Source organism: Pectinophora gossypiella, chromosome 16 (assembly GCF_024362695.1).
Source record: "Pectinophora gossypiella chromosome 16, ilPecGoss1.1, whole genome shotgun sequence".
NCBI classification, from domain to species: Eukaryota; Metazoa; Arthropoda; class Insecta; order Lepidoptera; family Gelechiidae; genus Pectinophora; species Pectinophora gossypiella.
The window spans coordinates 6,094,193-6,111,649 of NC_065419.1; the positions used below are offsets into that span (position 1 = coordinate 6,094,193).

A 17,457-nucleotide genomic window follows, 5' to 3' on the forward strand; every position below is an offset into this window, starting at 1 on the left:
ATTCCACTTAATATCAACTCAGAATCATGGTCTGAATCATCCCCCTCAGTATTCGTTACGGTGTAACTAACACCCATACCTACTTGTATGGCTACCTGTATGTACTGGTGCGGGGTGTAAGTGACATCGTAACGAATACTGAGGGGGCTGATTTAGCTCATTATTCTGAGTTAATATCAAATGGAATTTTTGATCGCATAATTATAGAATTGCAAATTTTTTTTTTATTTATTTTTTAATAATTAAAAAAATCATGAATTTTGCGACGAAAAATTCCACTTGATTTTAACTCAGAATCATGGTCTGAATCATCCTCCTCAGTATTCGTTACGATGTCACTAACACCCAGTATAGGCAGTTAATGTATGAATTTTCCGACAGGAAATTACACTTGATATTAACTCAGAATCATGGTCTGAATCATCCCCCTTAGTATTTGTTACGACGTCACTAACACCCACACGCATTTGTATTATGGCTACCTACCTATACATACTTGTAAGGGGTGTAAGTGAAAATGTAACGAATACTGAGGCGGATGATTCAGACTATTAGTCTGAATTAATATCAAGTGGAATTTTCCATCACAAAAGTATAAAATTGAAAATAATGAATTTTGTGACGGAAAATTTTACTTGATGTTAACTCAGAATCATGGTCTGAATCATCCCCCTCAGTATTCGTTAATTGTCTGTGTGATAATTGACCGCGTGACTAGCAATCTACATGGTATTTAGAAAAAATTCCCATAGGGTAAAAATGGGCAAAAATACCGGGCAGATTGCTCATTATTGATCAAGCAAGCAGTTATTACATTTACCGATCCATCCTGCCCGATATGTCAAGGTCATGGGTGCAGCGTGCGTGACCAAGATCTCGAGCTTAGTGTTGTTGTTGATGTTGTGAATCACAGGTGTTGATTTTCCCAATCTCGATGTGACCTTGACACTTCGGTCTGGCTGGGTGGATCGGGTAGTGTAATTGCCACGTAAGGTTGGATTGGGGCCCCACATTCACAGACAACGACTTGTCTTTGGGTAGCTCTCATGTCTGTCATCATAATATGGTTGTCTGTCTGTCACTGTCATTTCGTCCATTGACGATTCCAACGACCTACAAATCGGGGAAGGTCGATCACATTGCGGTTTCCTAACCGTCCCGAGTACCTGGACGGAGTAGCAATAGTTAAATTTAAAAGAAGAAAATGTTGCGAACGATCGTTACACGAACTCAAGCCCTAAACGGTGGACTGAAAAAAGGTGTTCGGTCCAATCTCACACGGTGTATGAGCACGGAATTGGCCAGAAGAAAACACAATAACAAGTAAGTTAATGTCTTATTTATCATTCAATAGTTTTAATCGATCAGTAATTATCCGTAGTGCAGTAAATAGACGGATTTTTTGGTGTAAATCCGCGGCTGAAATTGCATAACCAAACGTCAAAACTAGCTTGGCAGATTGTCATTGAAACGTGCGCTAGTCTCGTGCCGGCAGATTGCCCTTCAAGGGGCCGCGGTCGTGGAAGGCTCAGAAGTCTTCGGCCTGTCATAATATTCACATGATCTAGTTGTTGTGGATGCGTGGATGGTTGTGAATGTCACATTGACAGCTCAGTAGTCATTGACTTTAGTTCACATTCATGATCACCACATAAATAAAAATGCCCAGCAAACATTATTATGAACTGGTAGAAATTATAGCTTTTTCGTAACACAAGACCTAACAGTCCTAGGATGCATAATGTGCCAAAATTGTTAAAAAGAATTATCATGTTTATTTGCATATAGTACTTAAAATGTCTCTTAGGATGCAAACACCAAGAGTGGTTGTATATTGTCCTTTATTGCCTTGTGGTTCTGTCTACCCCAGTAGACACTAAGACCATTACTAGTTATATGTGTAACATGACCATTTGTCATTGAGTAACATTGATAAGCCACTGTTTACACAGTAAAGTACTTATACATTTTCAGGAAGTTAGTTCATACTAACTTCATCTCATCATTGAGATGAACGAACATATAATAATAATAAACCATTTAATAACTATTTATTCTATTTTTTTCATATTATAAATAACAATAAAATTTTAATTATTAAAGGTACAGGACTTAGTTCTATTAGTAACAATAAAAAAAAACAAAAATATTACCTAAAAATAAATAAATGAAGTACATAATTTTTAACATCAGATATTTAAATTAAGTAATATAACATAATATGTGAATATTATGTATATCTCAATATAAATAAGTTTATTATGTGGTTCTCTTTTCCAGATCAAAATATATAAAAATATTTCAATTAGCTAATATTAATGTTTGTCTACTTATGTCACCAAATAGTGTAGGTACTTACCTAAAGGTTGCCTGAAAGGAATTGCTACCTTAGCAATAAGGTTGTTATTTATTTGTTGTTCTATTTAGTTTTAATATTTGTATTTATAGTAATTACAATTATTGTGCAAAAAAGTATTATTGTATTGTATGTTCATACATCATTTTCAGACCAATATTATCATCACCACAGACACTTACAGCTCCTTCATCATGGAGCATACAGATCAGACATTATGCAGATTTGCCGACACACTCCAAAGTGGCATTGCCTGCACTCTCCCCCACTATGGAAAGCGGATCTATAGTCCGCTGGGAGAAGAAGGAGGGAGACAAACTCAATGAAGGTAAAACTTTTTACTATTCTAACATGTTTCAAAATTACTCTTAAACTTTTTAATGCTACGTCGAATGTACAAGTCATTAAACTTGACGTTTCGCCAATCAATTGAAAGATATCTTCAACAAACAAAGATATATCTATATATATCTATAGGGTAAGGTTAAGGGGAGGATAAAAATATATCTATAGGGTATTTTGGTGTGGAGAGATGTTCCCTCTCTTGTTGTTTTCACTGCTGAGGATCGTGATTGTATGTGAATTTCCTTCCTCCGTAGACAGGAAAATTTGCAAACTGGTATGCACCATCTCCTCAGCAACCGTCAAAAATTGCATTTTCTTAGGATGTGGTGTCAATTCTGACATTGGCCATACGCCAATACATCCTTGTCAGTCTGTAAAGCTAAGTTAATATTGGTTAACTTATTTTGTTGTACTGATATATATCTGCTAATGGCGATGAAAAGGTTAACAAGGTCTGTGAGGTAATACTAACAAAGAAATTATAAACTAAAAAGAAAAAGAGTTACAACCCTACATTACAAAGAAAAATAATTATGTGCAAATGAAATTATATAATATATTGTAAAATCAAAGTGTGGCTTTAAGCAGCAAATATTATCATGAATTTAGGAAGTCCTATTGCTATAACATTTGTACCTACATTTTTTAATATAAGCAATCATTTGTCACGACAATGATTATTTTGACTCTGCAGCTGATAATCACGCGCCGATTGTGGTGTCATCGCACCAAGGATGTCTATGATAAGAGAATGTAAACATTACTTTGTAGGTGACCTTCTGTGTGAGATCGAAACCGATAAGGCCACGATGGGCTTTGAGACCCCTGAAGAAGGATACCTGGCCAAGATCATGATCCCGGCCGGCACAAAAGGAGTGCCTGTTGGCAAACTCCTGTGCATCATCGTAGAGAACCAAGCAGATGTAGCCGCATTCAAAGACTTCAAAGACGATGGTGAGTTTTTAACATTTCTTCGTTACATGATACTGGCAGAATTGTGATCACAGAAAAGCCATTAATTAAGAATTGAATTGGGTTATTATATTCTTGGATTTGGTTGTGAGAAGAACTGTTTCATAAACAAACATAATAAAATAATTTCAATGTCATGTGTGGTGATTAGTAAATGACAATAATTTATTGTTTGAAGATAACATTATAACTCCCGTTTGATTCCCGCATGGTTCTGAACCTAATAATAACAACAAAGATTTAAAAACAACATCTCCCATTTTTTGTGTCATGATTGGGACATTCTATCATGCATGTGACAATAAGTGAGCTAATCTACAGACATTTATAAGGTGGTTTTGTGTAAGATAATAATAATATGATGTGTATTTTTACTTTCTCTTGTCCTATTATTTCATCTGCATGGGGTGATACTAATATGTATATACATTCCATAACAGGCGCCGCAGCCCCTGCTCCTGCGCCGAAGAAGAAAGGTATATAATTCAAATATTGCCTTCATTCACATTAAGTGTAAATGCGATCTTACAACATCGTTTCGACGTCATCAAAGAGATCGTGAATCTTCGCTCAATCATCCAATGTTGGAAGTGCGACATCAAAAGTGCAGTTTTCATTAAGACAGTTGACTGTTCCATTATCCTCGTAAGCCCTGGGGTCCTCTGAGAAGGACCAAATAATTGTAGTCATAAAGGCCGAAGGTTTTGAAATAGTTTGTTCTAATAATCAACGAAGGTACTTTTAAAAGTACCAAAACTTTGCCTGTCAATTTAATTCAAACCTTTGCGCCGATTGAGAAAAAAAGTATTTTGTCTATGAACTAGTTCATTCAATTTCGTGAATAGGTGGCTTTAATAAAAAAGAAATATGTATCACTTGTCGTAATTTGTCATTTTATTGGTAAAGATGGCGCGCACACGGCGACGAGGTAAAAAAAAATCAAGTTAATAATCGAATTTCGTAGTTTTTCATACACATTATTTTCAGAAATCGCAGGTAAGATAATAATCAACAACATGACATAGTTATTTTATCAATTTTGTATCGATATCGTTAGCAATATGAAAGCAAACTTTTTTAGTCCTTTGCAAGGGACTTTAGGTGTCATGTCCGGATATTTTTCCAAAAGTTTTTTAAATTGTTATATGTGATTAAATCATACCGATATAGACTGACTTGCTTACGTGATCTTATGATTAAAAAAAACTACCTCTTCATTTTATTTCCTTTTTCCTTCTAATGATGATCTAAACTGACACCATGAATTATTATTTTTTTCCTAATAATATAAACCTAATGTACTTCCAGAGGGACTAATCACAAACTACATCATAGAAACTAAAACTCGTTACTTATTTTATATTTAAATATGTAAGTATATACACATATTTATGACGTACAAATAGGTATGTATGTTAATGAAAAAATACATAACCCTTTATAATAATAATATTTTTCAAATTTTACTAAAAGTAGTGACTCAAACCGGGAGTCCTTCTGGAAGAACTAAAAAAAAAACGTAATTTTTTCAAAAATGTCTTCTGTTCATCCTTACATAGGTCTCCACTTAATTTGAACCCAATCGGATAACTCTAACACTTTAAAATTTGTACTTGAAGTGCTCGGCCTTTACGACTACAAAAATTTGGTCCTTTTCAAGGTACCACCGTCGTTTATTACTTCGAAATCGTAATTATGCTTCGGCGTTACGAGGTTATAGAAGCGATACGGCTCACCACCTATCACGTCGGTCTAACAGAAAGCTCGGTGAGGTGTGGGTACTCAGTTCATCTTGCGATAGATGGTACTTCTAACTACCCCAATTGGGATGTTAGCTTATGTTATGTTTATGTAATAATAGTAGAAGTGGAACTATGTTATAGGTTTTGGATATGGATATGGTGCTTTAAAATTTGAGTTAACATTAAAAAACGTCCAAAGAGTTCGGCTACGTACTGGATGACAGCGGGCGGTGGCGGCAGCGACTTATCATTGTCTTTTTTGTATTTCTTTTTTTTTATGTTATTTGTTTTTTGCTATGCCCTTCCGGGTCCATATGTGGCAGTATAATGTTTTTTATTACAAATGTTTACCGTATGGTGTGCAAAAATCCTTGACTATTTTACTATGAACCGCGCGTGTTATACTATTATCCTCTAGCCTCTCCGTTTATTTGTGATTGTTGCCGTCACCGCCGTGTTGCCCTTAGAACATGCACTAGTAAGTAACATTGTTGTTTAGAGGCAGCCCCGGCAGCCGCGGCGCCTGCGCCGGCGCCAGCCGCAGCCGCGCCCGCGCCGAAGGCCGCGGCCGCCGCGCCCGCCGCCGCCGCTGCTCCCTCCGGAGACCGTGTGTTAGCTAGTCCCTTCGCCAAACGAATCGCTGAGCTTAGGAACGTCAGACTCGGAGGTAAGCTTTTGTACCCCTTTTTTCAATAATACGTATTTCAATTTTTATATATTATAATTGTTTCGTACAATATCATTTGGTATTTTAAGTAATACCTAAATATGACAATTTCGGGGTACATAATATTCACGATTATTATCTTCTTAAAAAAGTAAAAATACTTTAAAAGAAAATAATCATTTTTGTTATTATTTTATTATTCCTCTCTCACGTGGTTTGTGAGGTCAATGACCGACCTTACCAACCCTGGCGTCACGGTTGTTATTGGGCCACCAAAGGCACATGGCTCATGTAACGACTGCAGTACTTACTTAACTAAATAGTAGCCTGTACCAACATGTTACCTTTCATGTTATCATGTTATTTGATCAAAATCTGTCTACCCTCAAATTTCAAGGCGAGCGTTTTCATATTTGTTATTAACGGCACGAGAGCCAAGATTTTCAGTTAATTAGTGAAGTGAAAATGTGAGGTTTGTCATATTAACATGATAACGATCGGTGTAATAAACTGATAAGATAATGCTCTTCTTACACTAGAGATCTGTACCAGCTTTAGAGCTAAGATATTTTCTTTCTCTTTTTTATTATTTTTCCTTATCTTTTTTATAATTATGTTTTATATTATCATTAATTACTTTTGTATACAATTAACTTAAACCTTGAAGATGGTATGAAAATCAATAATACATTTTAATATCTTTTCTTATATATTTTTTTCCAAATTTTTCCACTTATGTGATTATTCTTTAATACAGGAACAATTTACAGGGTGTCTCATGATAGATACGTAAATTTTTGGAATAGTTCAAATGTTATCGCACTTAGTACCTATTTATTTATATTCATTTCAAGTCTTTCTATTTATACGAATGGATATAAATAAATATTTCTAATAGCCAGCGCACATTAGAACAGATATTTGAGGATTTTTTTAAATAACAATTTTATAGTGAAGCTAATTTTTACTAAAAGTAAAAGCTAATTTTTACTTTTAATTCAAAATATTTATATTTCGAAATCTATATCAAAGAAAATTTAAATTGAAACCGTTACGATTTAACAGAAGGGCTAGCCAAAGTGCTGGAAAAAGTGTTTTTTGCCGGGCGCAAATAGAAAGCTTTGCCTGAACCCTTAGAAAGCGCTAGCCTAAACTGCTCTGAGAGAACACTATCTTGAGACACTCTGATCTCTGCACGTGAAAGCGATACGGCAGTCTATCTTATTGAAAGAGAAAGAAAGATCTGAGTGTCTAACGATGGTTTTAATGTGCGTCAGATCAGGATTCTAGTTAAAAATAAATCATTACTAACAAAATTGCACGAGTACTGTTAGTGTACAGCAACTAAGTTGAATTAGTTTTGGGACTTCGAAGGTCGCGATATGTTCTATGAGTCATTTTGGGGTTTTCAATGAGTTTGAAAAACACTGTCTTGAATGGACCAGGTTCATAAGACACCCTGAAACTTTTGCTTATTCGCTTAACTGCTGAAGCCGCTAAAAGATTGATGTGATTTCATGCCATCTGCAGGGCAGGGCTCGGGCCTGTACGGTTCACTGAAGAGCGCGGACGTGTCCGCAGGCGGCGCGGCGCCGGCCGCCGGCGCCCCCGCGGCCCTCGCCCCGGCGCCCGGCGCCTCCTTCGTCGACATCCCCCTCTCCGGCATGCGCGACACCATCGCCAAGCGACTCTCCGCTGCCAAACAGACCATACCTCACTACCAGCTCTCCGCGACCGTCAACATCGAGAAGACTATGGCTATGAGAGCGGCCGTCAATAAGGCGATGGAGAAGAAAGGTGTTAAGGTGGGTTCTTATTTGTCCGGCCGAGACGTTAATGCAATCTGAAGCAAACTTACAATAAGTCACAACAAGAAATAAAATGTATTTTCATAACTACAGTATAATGCTGCCGACTCTGACACCAAATTAATTTTAATTAAGATTTACAGGTTTAAAACTAGTGCCATCCTTTACTTACGGGGAATTCAAAAAAGGGATAGAGCTAGTTTTAGAACTGTTAAACCAGAATAGAATTACGTATGTATCTGCTAGAATCGGGACCAAAATGCACCTTGTGAATGAAGTGTCTTAAGTTATGTTTCGGGACACATCTCTTTGCTTTGAAACAAGAAACACAAACAAGAAACATTTATTGAGAAGCTGTGTAGGTACATACATGCAGGTGTCAAACATTATAAAATTGTCTCAACAGCATGTATGATATGATAAAATATAATATATAATAGATTTTAGTGTGAAAATTGGAATGATAAGCAGTATGGGATAAGTTATTGTCGGATCGTGTATAGAACATTGGCTAAATCTGTTACTGTCACTGTGTTGAATTAATATTTTATTTTATTATTACTGCATTATATTATGTATGTGTTACAGTTGTCAGTGAATGACTTCATTATCAAGTCGGTCGCGGCGGCGTGCAAGCGAGTACCTAGCGTCAACGCTCACTGGATGGACTCACATATTAGACAGTAAGTCACATTTATTTAGGAAACCATTAGCTCCTTTAACATAACATAACAAATACTTTATTGCACAAATAGGAAAAAACAAAAGAGAAATAGAATGAGTACAATAGGCGGCCTTATTGCTACCTAGCAGTCCCTCCTCCTCCTCTAATTCAAATTCAAAAATATCTTTATTCAGTAGGTAACATAGTTACACTTTGAATTGTCAATTTTCTTTTCTCTCTCTCCTTTCCGTCGGGGACACCGTTAGTGTTTTTTAATTATTCGTTTGATGCTTCCTGAGGTAAAAATAGTTAAGTAAGAGTCGGCCTCCGTGGTCCAGTGGTTGAGCGTTGGGCTCACGATCCGGAGGCCCCGGGTTCGAATCCCGTTGGGGACATATAACAAAAATCACTTTGTGATCCCTAGTTTGGTTAGGACATTACAGCCTGTTGATCAGCCTGTAATGTCCTGAGTCTATTTGTTTATGGTATGCCAGTGTAAGTACCTGATTTTTTTTATCGAAAATGTGTTTCATTTCTTAACGGCCGCCGTGGTCAGCTGGTTGAGCGTTGGACTCACGATACGGAGGTTCTGAGTTCCAATCCCGGTGAGGACATTAATCACAAAAAACCTTTTTGGTTCTTAGTCTGGTTAGGACATTGCGGAAGTGACCAATCACAGCGTGCTAGAGAGCGAAGCGCTCGCTTCTTCGCCGTGATTGGTCGATTCCTGCACACCTCCGCTGGTCTCCTCTCCACTCCGCGTTAGTGGAAACCCACTTAACAGCTTTACAGAATAGACAGTTAATAGTTTTCTAATTAACATGTTTACCTTTCTAGGTTCTCAAACGTAGACGTGAGCGTTGCGGTGGCGACTCCCACTGGCCTCATCACACCGATTGTGTTCAACGCGGACTCCCGCGGCATCATCGACATCTCCAAGACGGTGAAGGAGTTGGCGCAGCGGGCCAAGGACGGCAAGTTAGCCCCGGCGGAGTACCAGGGTGGCACTGTCACTGTGTCCAACTTGGGCATGTTTGGTGAGTCAATGCACAGATTACCCGCTTCTTATACCGTGTGGGTTGAGAGGTGGATTACCAACCTCATCACTAATAGTGATCAGTCAGGCCTAACGGCCTTTGGCGGCTCAGTAATAACCCTGACACCAGGGTTGATGAGTTTTTTTTACCTTTGATGGGTTTGCTCTACGCCTTAGATTTTCCCGAAGGCATTCACGAGGCCTAAGATGGAGCGAGCTCGTCCAGAAGGTGCTAGGGAGATGATGATGATTGTTGAATGTGGACTTTTTAACCGCCTAAATGTTAATTATTTGTGTTTTGTGCACCACCACCTATCGTTGGTCTGACAAAAAGCTCGGTAATGTGTGGGTACTTAGTTCATCTTGCGATGGATGTACCTCTAACAAGATATAGTAGCTTATGTTATGTGTGTGTTTTTTCAGGTATAACGATGTTCAACGCGATAATCAACCCGCCGCAGTCGCTGATCCTGGCATGCGGAGGTGTTCAGGAGTTGATCGTGGAGGATGAAGATGCGCCTAAAGGGTTAGTCTATTAGTGTTGTACCTGTCTATACATTTTTTTTTAAATATGTAATCACTTTGTGAGACTGTCCTTTGTTTGGTAAGGACTTTTCAGGCTTGAATCACCTGATTGTCCGAAAAAGTAAGATGATTCCGTGCTTCGGAGGGCACGTTAAGCCGTTGGCCCCAGCTATTAGCTGTAAAAACACCACCAACCCGCAGTGGAGCAGCGTGGTGGAGTATGCTCCATACCCCCTCCGGTTGATTGAGGGGAGGCCTGTGCCCAGCAGTGGGACGTATAAAGGCTATTTATGTTTTATGTATGTATGTAACCACAAGAGGAGTGTGTCAGAATCGAAGCAAATGGAGATGCTTACTCCAGTAAGTGCGAGCGAGACAAACAGTCTATGCGCGCTCTCCCTTACTCCTTAGCAGCTTACGGCTATTTAGACTAAAGTAAGACCCAGAGGGGGTGAGGTAAATAGCTCGGCGCCCGATACAAATTGGTGCGGGGCGCAGAGTTACCGTTCTATACGTAATGTTATTCTTTATTATAGGCTCACCACCTATAACATTGGTCTAATAGAAAGTTCGGTATGGGTGGGTACTTAGTTCATTTTGCGATGGATGTAATCAAAAAGAAAAAGTTCAATCACTGAGCCCTATGAACCATTTGTAAACAGTGGTGAAATTATGAACCATTAGGCCCTGCGCAGACGACAGACTATCCGTGACGCACTTTTTAGTCTGTGAAAATATAACCTATGCAATTATATGCAGTAACGCACACGACGCGCAAAAAGTCCGGCGCGTTACTGCATATAATTGCATAGGTTATATTTTCACAGACTAAAAAGTGCGTCACGGATAGTCTGTCGTCTGCGCAGGGCCTTAGTCGTCATATGTAAAAAAAATCATGTTTTTGTAGGTGTTTTTGGTCTATTACAGAGACGACATGTAACAGGAGGTCTTAAGTGCAACCAGTTAATTTATTACTTTGCAAGAAACTGATTGGACTTTGCAGCTTATCGTACCTCTGACTCCAATTGGGATATAAGGAATGCATCTGCATCTTTATATAATTGGGATATTATATAAAGATGCAGGATCTGGCAGGAACGGGTACACCTCCCAAAACCTTTTGTTTCGCCGTCCGAGAGACCTCCGCCAGGTCTTGATTTGCCTTGGGTTACCTGGAAGTCTCTAAATAGACTTCGGACTCAGGTGGGCCGAAGTAAGGACAATTTGTTCAGGTGGGGTTTCTCGGATGGGTCGGACTAAAAGTGCAAGTGCGGCAGTGTTCCCCAGACGATGGAACATCTTACATCTTACACCTGCACGCAGGAGGATCTGATGAGCGCTGCAGATAGCGCCATACTTGTTGCCAAGTTTTGGGCCGATACTATTTAGTTTGCCATCGACACGATAAGAAGAGTTTGGGATATAAACGTGATTTTATGTTCTGTATGTGTTATGTTGTGTTTCAGATTCCGGAAAGCGAAGTTCGCGACGTTCACGGCGTCGGCGGACCACAGAGTGATCGACGGCGCGGTGGGCGCGGAGTGGATGGCCGCGCTGCGGGAGAACCTCGAGAACCCCGCCAACATCATCCTGTGAACACATCAACACCGACTCTTATCCGTTTGCTAAGTGGACAACGTAAACTATTAGCTACTAGATTTTATAAGCACAAGTTTTTTCTTACGTCTCCTCAGCGGTTACTGTACTAACCGTGCACCATGATGACCTGTCTTGAGGCATTAAACTCATAAATCCAGTTTTATACTACACACGCGTTCTCGAGAACAGTTGTGAAAGACAACGCGACGGTAGATAATATTATTAGTGTTCTACATATTGGCTGCGGACATTATTAAATGGGTGACCGTTTGCTCTTACGTAAATAACAATCTGACGGTGAAGTCCTATCGAAGAGTATTGGGCATTCTGGTGTCGGTACCCCTTTCGGGAATATACCGATTTGGCGTATATTTCCTACGAAAAGAAAGTATTCGTTGATGTATAAATTATGATTCGGTAACGATGCTAGCTCATCCTCACTCCGCCCATTCTTCATAATAGGACCTTTCATATGCATCGAACGATTTGCTACGTACATTTTGTATTACTTTTCGGTGAGAATTTTAACGAAATCCCTATTTATTATTGTATTTTTTTAAATACTTTTTTTCAACAATTTATTTTATAATAAGTATACTTTCTTTTTATCGAAGGTGTCCAATTAACAAATAGAAAAGAGATGAACACTGTCATGTCCTTCGATTACATTGGGTGTTTAGGCAATTATCATCACCGCGAATCTAATGTGATAAGTAGATAATCGAAATTTGTTAAAGTCAACTTACGTATGTTATACCGTACTGCCACAGTCCATTTATTCGAAGGACTTGCGGGTAACTTGTTAAGAAATTATTTATTTATGTACTAAGGAATGATAGTCATGCAGACACTTATCATGTTCTTATTATCGTAAAGTGATTGGATCGATGTTCTTGCATATGCTAGTACGTATTAGTCCAGCTCGACAACAAACGGTACAACATCTAGTGTTTGAGTGTCAAAGCGATGGTATTGGAGAAAGCAATGGTTTCCAACACATTGAGCTTGCATTTGTGTACAAATTTGACTTAGTAGTACGGATCAAAGGTCTATTGAACTGTTTATTTATTTTCATCATCATTTATTTTTATATTTGTGAAATTATTTGGAGATATGTAATACTTATAGTCAGTGTAAATATGCGACTTTGTGATGGCACAAGGCAAAAGTAATGTTGTTGTTTTCGTACCAACAGTTTCGACATGTTTTGAAGCTAGGTTTTATGAACGTTAGTGAATTATATTTTACATAAATTATTGTTTGGTTTTATTTACACCTTGTAGCAAGTAATATACTTAAGTATAAAGCGATATTGCAATTTGACATTTGCGCTTATTACTTTTTACACATTTTTTCTTAGGTTTTGGCTTCGTGCAGCTTGCGCATTTGTCACAGACAAAGGAAAAATTAAGGAACTGCTTTTTTATTTATTTGCTTAATGTAATGTTTAATGGGTTAGAAACCCCTTTTTGCCTGTCGAACGAAGCGATCCGCGTTATGTACAATAATGCGTTCTATGTGTAAGATAATTCAAAGGAGTGATTGTGCAATTTTTTTTAAATCCAGGAATCGGTACTTGAAGACTGCAGGTTAACTGAAACGAACTGAAAAACTAACTAACTATAAATAAGTACTTTATGGTTCGTTGTTTGTGTTTTTCGTTTTATTTAGAAATTGATCTTCGAACACTAAAAAGTCCACGTTATTATTACCTACATTATTTATAAACCTATATTATTTATATACCGCATCCATTATACGATCTATCGACTAGTGTAAATGGACGGAAGTAATAGAATTTATTATCTGTAAACTACTTGGTCCGCGGAGGTCCGTGTTGCTCTATGATATTTTTACGGCATAGAGCATAGAGCACCCACCGGACCTCCATACGATGATGAGGTGATGCTGATAATACTGACTTCCGTTATAATCGCAACATGAACGTACTAAAGTGGCCCAAATATTTGATTAAACCTCATTTGGTCACGTGTGGGTCATGGCCAAAGAAAATGTAATGCGTGTTATGTGATCGTGATTGTCACAGGCGCGTCACGTCATGTCACGGACAGTGTCAAATTTTGTTATTTACCCCTTTCAGTAGCTCAAATAAAAACATGAACAGACTGAAAAATAACGACTTGTTAAAAATCATCCGGATTACTACATAATTACTTTTTTAAGTTGTAAATACGTTAAAGGAACTCTCACTGACTTAAAACGAATATCGCGAGTAGCTGCAAGTTGTCGTATTTATGCCTTGTGGCTCTGCCCACCTCGTTAGCGACTCCAGGCGTAAATTTATGTAATAAAACTTACAGAAACCAGCCAAGTAAATATGACGGACACATCGGAAACCGAGTCTGAAGTGGTGAAGAAACCAGCTAAGGAGAAGGAGATAACAGTGGTTCAAGACCAAGGACGGTTTCTTCATAGCACTGGTGATACGTACGATGGGTTCTTCGAGGCTAAAAAGAAGGATAAGAGTGTTAAAATGCATGGTAAGGGTATACCATCATAGGCCTCACTATTTCAGACGATTCATGACAATGATTGTCAGTCAATCATTGCAGACAGGAACCGGTGAGTGAAGCCAGTAGGTGCACAAGTCTTGAGGGAGCGAGGCAGCTTTTATGTCAGGGGGGGGTCACCAGGTCGCAGACAACCATGACCCGCACCGGGAAGCAAGTATCCAGGAAAGTCCCTCATTGGGATGTAGTCGTGAGCTTATTTATTTTTACGTGTTATTTATTTATTTACTTATAAATGTAATTTTATTATATTCGTAACATTCCATGTATAATGATTGTGTGTAGTATTTATGAGTATGTTACATTCTGTTAAAATATATTTATTCATAAATAATAAAAAAACAGAATGTAAATCCACCACAGGCTTCGTCAGTACCAACATTCATATTAAAAAAATTAAAATAAGGGAAAGCATATTCAATTCATACATAATAAAATCCGCACAAGCTTCGTCAAAACTTACTTATACTTATATCTAACTAACCATACAAACACATCACCATTAAGTAGGTACCCTGGTGCACTGTCCAACTTGGGCACCCTCAGGCCTGTTGTTCTAAACTTTGTACCGGGAGCCGAAACTTTGTCCGGCGAAGTAGTTAATGCCTGCGGCAAATCTGCAAGAAGTCACGTCAAACAAAAAAAACCTGGCGCACCCAGTTAGTGATGGAAAAAACAAGGTTCCTGTAAGAAACCTAATACCTAAACATTAATATAAAATTAACAATGTAGTGTTGTTAATTTACCGCTGGGTCTCGCTTGAGTCTAAAAAATAAATGGCCATAAGACGTTAAGCAGTAAGGCAGCGCACGCGGGCCGTTTGTCTAGCTCGCACTTACGCGTTACACGGTACACAGTAAGTACGAAACTTTGTACGGAATGTCCGAGCTGTACTAAGTTTCACTAATAATGGTCTAATGTGTTAGAAAGGGCACAATTCTCTTTCCGTTTTACGATATGTACGGGAGAAAGCATCTTAGCGTCATTGTCTTTACGTGAATGCCTACTTACATAAACAGCCTAGTACTAATGGGTGTCTATGACGACTGGTAACCATAACCATTAAGTTGAAGTAGGTAATTTTTTTTAACACGTCCACTACTCGATCTAGGTAGTAGGAAGTAATCTCAGTCCTGAAGAATTTTCAGGCTTGAAGGCTCCCTTGTTAGACATGACTTGATTTATTTATAGGCTTAATATACAGGGTGTTAGTGACATCGTAACGAAAACTTTGACAGATTCAGGTCATGATTCTGAGTTGATATCAAGTGGAATTTTCCGTCGCATAAGTATGGAACGGATAATAATTAAAAAAAAATGATGAATTTTGGACAGGAAATTCCACTTGATATCAACTCAGAATCATGGTCTGAATCATCCCCCCAGTATTCGTTACGCTGTCACTAAGCCTCTGTATAACGAATGCGGCAATTTCGCAATGATATTCTGATGCAATCAAGCTATCGTATGTCAACAAATCGATTCAATTCTTCGATGAAAACGCCCCGTGCTCTCAAATCTGACTCACCGAAGCATCACTGAACATTTTGTGTTTTATTGAGTCAGTTAATGGACCATATCGATCCATTACGGGCCATACAGAAGAACTTTACGCTCTAATTGTTTAAATGTTTGTAATTTATGTTTTGTAACAGTGGACATATTGAATAGATTTATTGCAAACTGTTTTAGGATTACTTAATACTATTTATTCTATCGATTAGCATTATTGCGTTTTGGAAAGAAATAAGTAGGTACTAAGTAGTTCGGGAAGCAAACACTGATTTTGCGGCTCAGCCCTTGCGGCACGGAAATCGCGCCGCCGAGGTGCGAATTATATCGAGGGCTTTGACCAATAGCCGTACGATGTCTATCCACGTAGATAGCATTCGCTGCGTCTGTTGGTCGGAATCATCGATATAACTCGCGCCGCGCGCGGCACTGTTGCCGTGTAGAGCCTGTTGCTCTACTTCAGTTGCACTCTACATACACCACAGAGAACGTAGTAACATAGATTATACACCTAAGAGCATATAACTTATGATGTATTTTCCCTCAGGCCCCGGTGTATACACAACCGCTGAAGGCGACATTTACTCGGGCACATGGGAGAGCGACAAGCTGAATGCCTTCGAAGTGACCACTATACAGTACAAAGACGGCTCAAAGTACGAGGGATTCATAAGAGACTGGAGCTACCAGTCAGCTGGCAAATACAGCTACCCCGACGGCAGTTACTTGACCTGTGACTTCATGGCAAACGCCCCAACGGGATCCTTAACGATGACGGACCCCAACGGCCACCAATGGTTGGCTAAAGCTGACGTAGGGTTCGCGTGGTTCGAGCCAGTTAATCATTATTATGACATGCTGGAGAGAAGTCGAGACGTTCCTAAGAACAAGAAGAAGCGCAAGACGTTGATTTCGGACTCTTCTGCGGCAATCAGCAAGAAGAAAGTGTCTCTCAAACTTAAGTCGACTGTCGAGATGAAAAAGTCTAAAATCCAAAGCAAGGTGCTGAAATAATCTGTTGTGATAATTCAACTAAACTTGTTATTGGTATGATTTATGCCTTTTAGTGATTATAGCATACCTTATCTATTTTTTATTTATTCTTCTTTCGTCCTGAAGTTTTGTCCCACATTTCAAAAAAGCTTAGTTTGTCCCGTATCACTATTGAAGTTGTGCTTCGTCCCATATCACAAGTCCTTTCAAGTTACAATCAACAAAATAAATCATTTAAAACACTACTCGAGGTTAAACTAAAAAAAGTATTTAAAATCTTAAACTTACTCAGTAGGTATATATTATTTCTTACTTTTTATGAGACAGTTTATGAAGACGGTTTAATTGTTTTAATTAGGTATCTAAAGCAAGGCAAGGTAGGTAGCTTGGGCATATAAAAGAAGTATGGACCGGAAAAGGAATATAAAATAGGACGAAGCAGGAATAAAATTATTAAAATTATATTTTAGGACGAAGGAAAAATATTGTTTGGGACCCAGGATTTTTTAATGTGGGACAAAACTCATTGGGATGAGGAATAAATATTTTTTTTATGTGTCTTATTGTAGGTTTGCCTTAGATAGGATAACTTCTAGGCCGGAGGTTACCTTCCTAGTATAATGTTGTAGCAAGTACGCATTTAACGTGTGCACGATAATTTACTGTTTATTACCACCGATGCATTTGACGCACCTGTAAGCGGATGG

General features: G+C 38.5%; 2 protein-coding genes across 5 annotated transcripts; both read left to right on the top strand.

Moving 5' to 3' along the window:
* The first annotated feature begins 1,070 nt into the window (after positions 1–1,070).
* On the top strand, positions 1,071–12,970 carry LOC126373568 (dihydrolipoyllysine-residue acetyltransferase component of pyruvate dehydrogenase complex, mitochondrial). Of its 3 annotated transcripts, none has more exons than XM_050019736.1 (10): positions 1,071–1,323; positions 2,509–2,684; positions 3,473–3,655; positions 4,114–4,149; positions 5,915–6,082; positions 7,613–7,887; positions 8,479–8,573; positions 9,392–9,591; positions 10,014–10,116; positions 11,582–12,970. In XM_050019736.1, exons 1-10 carry the CDS (start codon positions 1,205–1,207, stop codon positions 11,709–11,711), a joined length of 1,485 nt encoding a protein of 494 aa, XP_049875693.1. In that variant the 5' UTR covers positions 1,071–1,204; the 3' UTR covers positions 11,712–12,970. The 3 variants fall into 3 exon arrangements, with proteins under 3 accessions (XP_049875693.1, XP_049875695.1, XP_049875694.1); XM_050019738.1 differs by having other exon boundaries at positions 7,664–7,887; XM_050019737.1 differs by lacking the exon at positions 4,114–4,149.
* A 1,082-nt stretch (positions 12,971–14,052) lies between these two features.
* LOC126373589 (uncharacterized) lies at positions 14,053–16,810 on the top strand. Of its 2 annotated transcripts, none has more exons than XM_050019772.1 (2): positions 14,053–14,215; positions 16,305–16,810. In XM_050019772.1, exons 1-2 carry the CDS (start codon positions 14,053–14,055, stop codon positions 16,769–16,771), a joined length of 630 nt encoding a protein of 209 aa, XP_049875729.1. In that variant the 3' UTR covers positions 16,772–16,810. The 2 variants fall into 2 exon arrangements, 1 of the variants encoding a protein (XP_049875729.1); XR_007567328.1 differs by lacking the exon at positions 14,053–14,215 and adding an exon at positions 15,817–15,875 and having other exon boundaries at positions 16,305–16,418.
* The last annotated feature ends 647 nt before the right edge of the window (positions 16,811–17,457 follow it).